Below are 6,012 nucleotides of genomic sequence, written 5' to 3'. Positions count from 1 at the left end.
CCGAAATTAATCCTCTGTCTTGCCTTCCCTTTCTCCTTAGCAGATGCATGAAGCTTAGCTTTTGATAAAATGGCGACAAAGGGAAGGATATGAGTTCAACGACGACTTATGGCCTACACCACGACGTGTTTCCTGCCTGCTTCGAGTGCATGTAACCAATACTTCAGGTGGAACGCCACCACCGCCGGTACCCTCATTGGTAAGACCCTATATCGCCATTAGCTTTGTGGTTGGAGAAGCCTTTTAGGCGCCTTGCAAATGTACAAGAGCACACCATCTACTAGGGTTATGACCTAGGAGATTTTTAGACTTTAAAGGAGCTCCCATGTCGCGATTTGACGAATTTCAGTTCATCAAGCTAGCAAATCCAACAAATCGTGGTGAGAATCCTGCAAATCAAAGAAGCTAGTGGGTGACTGTCAATCTCAAGATTTACCGACTCAATCTCTTGAAGCTTATCATATGGATAGGAGTAAGATATACATTCGTGCGTTTACATACAGAGGTGAATATAGGTGCGTGTATGTGAGTGTGTGCATGTGCTGTATCTTTTAGAAAAAACTCCCAAATATCCCGGTTCTATTTTTCAAGCCGTTAAAAAGCAACCGTACGCAAATACACTCATTTTACTGGGGCTACACGCAAAACCTACCGCCGCCCCTCTTCCGCCTCCTACCGCAAGAAAAGCGACCGGAAGGAAAAGACGAACCGGAGAGGAACATCAGGTTTTAGCATCGCGATTTCCCTAGAAGCGTTGCGCGGAGAAATCTCGTCGGATTGTTCCCCGGATTCCAGCGCAAAGATGCCGCGCATTCCCATGATCAGATTCCCCAAGAGGCATCTCAAAGTCCCATCCCCACCAGGTGCCCTCTTTTCCCCTCCCCACCTTCGATTCATGTGGGATTGTAGGGTTAAAGTGTGCTGGTCTATGGTCTAGTATGCCGGAGATCTAATTCTTGTATCTTTTGGGTTGATTTCCTTGGCGCAGCGGCGCAGCCTGCAGATCAGCACGCGACCCTCATGTCCCGATTGGGTAAGCTCAATAATCTCGAATCTGCAACGGAACTAGGTTTTTCTTCTTGGATTTGGGTGAATTATCAGTGGTAATTTGTGGTCGGGCAACGTCATTAGTTATGCCTTTATGGAACGGTTGATTGATCTATCCAACATCGTTTTGCTTGCCTGAGATGTGATTTTGCTGCATAAATTAGGAGAGTCTCAATGTGATTTGGTTTCATGTAGCTTTTCAGAGTGTAAGCCAAATTGAAGCTATTCTTGTATTGATTCTTGTTCACATAAGATAGATGGAACTGGGATAGTAGGGGTGAGATGAGCTAGCAAGGAATTCGATGGAAAAGAGAAGGTTTTGTGGGTTATGATGAAATCAAGATGCATTTTCGTGATATATCTCTGTTTTGTAGTTGTTCATTTGACCAATAGTGTTATACCATTCAGATGTAGGGTTGATGCTAATAAATATTTATGGATGTTTTCAAGTTTTAAAGGGGATATTTGACATTAGTCATTTTAGTCACCGATTGAAGATCAACGCTTTCCTGGCCATGAATAAGCAGTAACTTCTATCTCACATTGTTTCCGTGGTTTGGATTGGATGTGTGAATGTGTTACACGATAACCATGTTTTTGGGAGTAGAGGACATGATGTCTTCTCTGACTTTTATGGCCTTGTCGTTGCCATGTTGTAGACTGTTACCACCAGTTGATGGATAGTTTCTTACTCTACTGTACATTTTACATTGAGATTGCAATTCAACCATCGGTTTTCTTAATACTGATCTGTCCTTTTTGTCAGCTGTAATCAGCAGCTAGCTGGTTACTGCTAGGATTTTTTTCGAGAAAGCTTTGTGTGTCACTGCATTAATCGAAAGAAAATGTTTCCTGTACAAGCTTTAGAGAAGGGAGAAGGCATGCCCCAACCAACACACAACACCAAAGCTAAGCCGGTAACACTGTAACAGGGACAACCAAGATTGGACCCCAGCCTTGATCTTCTCTAGCAGACACGAATATCTGAGCGCTTCCTGTCGAAGACACACATATTGCATTACTTCCAAATTAGCCAGTCAGTCAGAAGGATTAGTGACACCGTTCCTTTTCTCGTAGTGAATGAGCACAGCGTACGGTCTTCTGCCTAACTTGCTGGGAGAAGACATGATCCACAAGGAGATGGTACATCGTCTCTGGTGCGTAACCAGATAGAAAGCAGGCTAGGAAGCAGGCCTCGCTGCGCCAAGTGGTCGGCCATCCAGCAACAGACTAGACATGCCAGCCCAAGACTGCCAGTTTAGCTTCCATGAATTGGAGAGGACTGAGCCCTGGAACAATTACTCGTAGTAGGTGCATGCAGAGTACTTGCCGTCGGCAGTTTAATGCCATTGAAGCTCATTTCCATCAATGATAAGTTCGACCGCGCTCACTGTGCGCCAGTGGGACATAGTGAACCCAGCCATGGATGCCCAGAGCTCCTAAGATATCCGCGACCCAGAACCACCCAGCAAGCCCTTACGCAACAGTATGCACCGGTGCCTATGCTAAGCCGGCATCATTGTGCAGATCTGGGTGAAGGCTCGGTCACCTACATGGCCATCGGTCTATCTGCCCTCTCAAAATAGGTTGAGTGCCATCATCCGTGATCAAAGATGTGGATGAGCCTGATCAACTGCTGGATTTTGACTCCCATTCCCTTCTTAAAGATATTGTAGGAAGGAGTGTTGCTTGCATTTGGAAGTTGGAATGCAAGTGCACATAGCTGGTTGACTAGCTTGATCACCTATCTTCTCATTATCAACCTGATTTCAGGTTCTTCTTCATGAGAATACGCGGTGCATATCCTTTCATTGAAAAGAAGGAAAGATTTATATAGTTGTCACCTCTCTAATAGGGAAATAAATAGAAAAATAAAATTTCCTAGATACATACATACATACTGCCTACAAACTAACATATCCTCTTGGAACAGAACACCCTACAGTTTCGCACTTTCCATTTGTGACAGTGTTGCAATGACTTGGTTTCCGCATTCTATTTATGTACTGATTGTTGCCTGGCCTAGTAATACTGTACCTCTGAAGTAGGTGTTGCAGTGAGTTGCTTTCACATGCTATCTTGGCTTTTTGCTGCAACCACTGAACTGGTCATGCAGTTGTGTTTTATTTTGCCAAATAAAACAAACAAACCTGTGTATAAGAAGATATCACATCTGTCCAGAAAAGGTTTGATACTGGGGAGTACCATAAATTTGCTCCTCAGTTCGTCGGCCTTTGTCAATTTCCTCAGCTTGAGCATCTCTCTTTAAGTTTGACCCGAAGTTCATTGTCCACTGTGGTCATGCAGTTTTGTTTTGTTTTGCCAAATAAAACAAGCAAACCTGCGTATAGTAAGGTAGCACATCTGTCTAGAAAAGGTCATATTGGGAAGAACTGTAAATTTGTCCCTCAGTTGGTTGACCTTTGTCAATTTTCCTAAATTGAGCAGTCTCTTTAAGTTTGTCCTAAAGTCCATTGCACTGTGGTAATGCAGTTTTGTTTGGCGAGAAACAGAGAGACAGGCTTGTGAGTGAACAGAGGGAATGTGTTGGGTCAGGTTGTAAGTGCCGAGATTAAAAATTTCAGGGGAAAATAGGAGGTGGGGACAGCTGATAGTTATTTTCCAAAAAGCACCTCATGGCGAAGTTAGAAGAGGCCGCTTAACTTGGAGAAATTGGCACAGGTTGATCAAGTTTGGGGAAAATTTACATTTCTCCCATTGTGTATAACTCCCTCCAGTGGCAAAAGAATGGCATTCTGGATATCGGTGCTGTCCCCTAGCACCAACTTCTACTGCTAATTGTCTTATATTCATCCGTAATATTATGAAGTACTTTACTCATAATACATAGAAAGGGGTGTAAGTAAATTTTTTACAATTTGATTTTCAGGAGCTAAAGTAGAGGCACCATCTTCTGGAGAGAAAAAGAATTACCGGTTCAGATCAGATGTGCCTTCCGCACCTTCTCATAATGCTGTTGGAGGGCCAGCTTCACAGCTTCCCAAGCGCAAACCACTCTCTGAGGAAGAGATTGAAGCTATCATGGTAAGTTCTTTGTTTACAGATGCTGAAATACAAAGCAATATACATTGTATGGTTATGCTTAAGGTATTTGGCATGCTGTACCTAGAAACCAATTTTATCCAATCAAGGTTTTTGAGTCGCCGAGTCAAGCCAAGTCGCCGAGGCTGCGGCTAGTGACTTGCTGGCTTGAGTCAGCGACTTGGCTTGATTAGTCGCCCCAAGTCGCCATGGCACAACAGTACATAGAGCAGCAGAGCACATAGATATACAGCAGCAGAAGAGCACATATACAACAGAGAAAATATACTACATCTAAGCAGAGCACATATAGAGCCCACCCTGCGCTCTCTTTCCTTCGGTCCTCCTCCTTCCCCAGTCCCCACATGATCACATATACAGCAGCAGCAAGCCACGCGAACCAGCGAGTCATGCGACTAATCGCCCCAAGTCGCCGGCGAGCCACGCGAGTCGCGCGACTTGCTCCCTGAGTCAAGTCGCCTGCGTGAGCCAGCCACGCCACGACGACTTGGCGATTAGTCGGCGACTCAAAAACAGAGTATCCAATGCTTATGTGTAATGTGGGCCCATGTTAAATTGTACATGAAATTTGCAGAATGACTGTGTAGTGTGGAGCCATGTTAAATTGTGCATGAAATTTGCAGAATGATTGTGTAGTGTACTACAGTACTAGTGTGGACACATGTGGTTGTTGGTTCAAGCCTAAAGATAGTGGCAAATGCTTGTCAATTACCCATGCATAATCAATCTTCATCGTTGTTCCTAATCTATTGCTGGTCTTTGTAGAGTAGTATTTTTTGTAGTACCTTTTTAACTAATTAGTATCACCTCTGTTCCAAATTTTAAGACGTTTTGGATAATTCAATATGGACTACATACGGACTGAAACGAGTGAACAAACACACTAAAATGCGTTATACATCCAATTCTGAAAAATGTTAGAACAGCTTATAATTCAGAACGGAGAGAGTAGACACTAGGCAGAACTTAGTAGACAGGACTCACAGGAGTAGATACCTACTCAGTTGTTTCTGTACTGTATGTCCATGGTGACCCACTACCTTTCATTCTCCTTCCATTTAGTTATACAGCTTGCCAATAACTTGCATGTAAAAAAGGCGACAAAGGTTGTTAAGTCCATCATTCCCCACCATAAGTCCACGGTATTGAACGAACGAATGCGCGTGGTTCATTGGCAGCTATTTGTTTTGCGTCATTATGAAGTACTCCCTCCGTAAAGAAATATAAGAGCGTTTGCTTATATATACTTTTCTTATCACTAACATGGGAACACTTATTTTCTCTGAGCAGCAAGGTGGTGTCTTCTGATATCGCTTCCCGCCAGCGGCACCTTTTTGTGGAGCACCAATAAGCCCTACGCCGCGCTGCATTCGTAACCGTTTTGCACAGAGCCATGTTGATATGGAACTCTTCTCTTTTGGTCCCCAGAACTCACCAACCGCCGCACCCCGTTTCCTGAATATTCCTTACATGTGAATTGACCGAAAGTGGTGAAGGCTGAACATGTGATGCATGGGTGGGTGCCCTGCCTTGCCGAAATATGTGATCATGGAATGATTTCGTGAACCTCCATAAGTTTTTTTGTTGTTGGTGGATGTTCTCTCTCTCTCTTTTCTTTCTCATGCGTGGTTCGAGTCGTTCTTGATGGCGTAGGTTACATTGTGCTGTGATTTTGGTTGTCTTTCCAACTGTTTTGGTCGTTGGAGCTTTCGCTGTCACACTGCCGTGCCATTATCTTACTCTTATCCAGCGGTTGGTCCACTAAACTCTGGTCTTTGCATGCACTTGACCCCTTCTTACGCCTGGTTTCGTCTGTTCCACGTGGCCAGAGTTTTCCAAATCACCCTTCATAAAAAGGGCGTCAACCTTGTGGACGATGTAATCCTTGTGGACCATGTGCTA

The 6,012-nt window shown here is 44.0% G+C and overlaps 1 protein-coding gene across 1 annotated transcript; it reads left to right on the top strand.

Moving 5' to 3' along the window:
• Positions 1 to 629: 629 nt before the first annotated feature.
• Positions 630 to 5,705, top strand: LOC125518584. Its single transcript, XM_048683396.1, has 4 exons — positions 630 to 863; positions 989 to 1,033; positions 3,938 to 4,092; positions 5,401 to 5,705. Exons 1-4 carry the CDS (start codon positions 803 to 805, stop codon positions 5,416 to 5,418), a joined length of 279 nt encoding a protein of 92 aa, XP_048539353.1. The 5' UTR covers positions 630 to 802; the 3' UTR covers positions 5,419 to 5,705.
• The last annotated feature ends 307 nt before the right edge of the window (positions 5,706 to 6,012 follow it).

This window comes from Triticum urartu, chromosome 7 (assembly GCF_003073215.2).
Source record: "Triticum urartu cultivar G1812 chromosome 7, Tu2.1, whole genome shotgun sequence".
NCBI classification, from domain to species: Eukaryota; Viridiplantae; Streptophyta; class Magnoliopsida; order Poales; family Poaceae; genus Triticum; species Triticum urartu.
The sequence above is the reverse complement of the archived record's forward strand: the minus strand, read 5'-3'. Positions and strand labels throughout refer to the sequence as shown.

Coding starts and splice junctions, on each gene's coding strand:
- LOC125518584 (XM_048683396.1), top strand. CDS start 803: ATGCCGCGCATTCCCATGATCAGATTCCCCAAGAGGCATCTCAAAGTC. Junction 864..988: donor CAAAGTCCCATCCCCACCAG/GTGCCCTCTTTT, acceptor TCCTTGGCGCAG/CGGCGCAGCCTGCAGATCAG. Junction 1,034..3,937: donor GACCCTCATGTCCCGATTGG/GTAAGCTCAATA, acceptor TTTGATTTTCAG/GAGCTAAAGTAGAGGCACCA.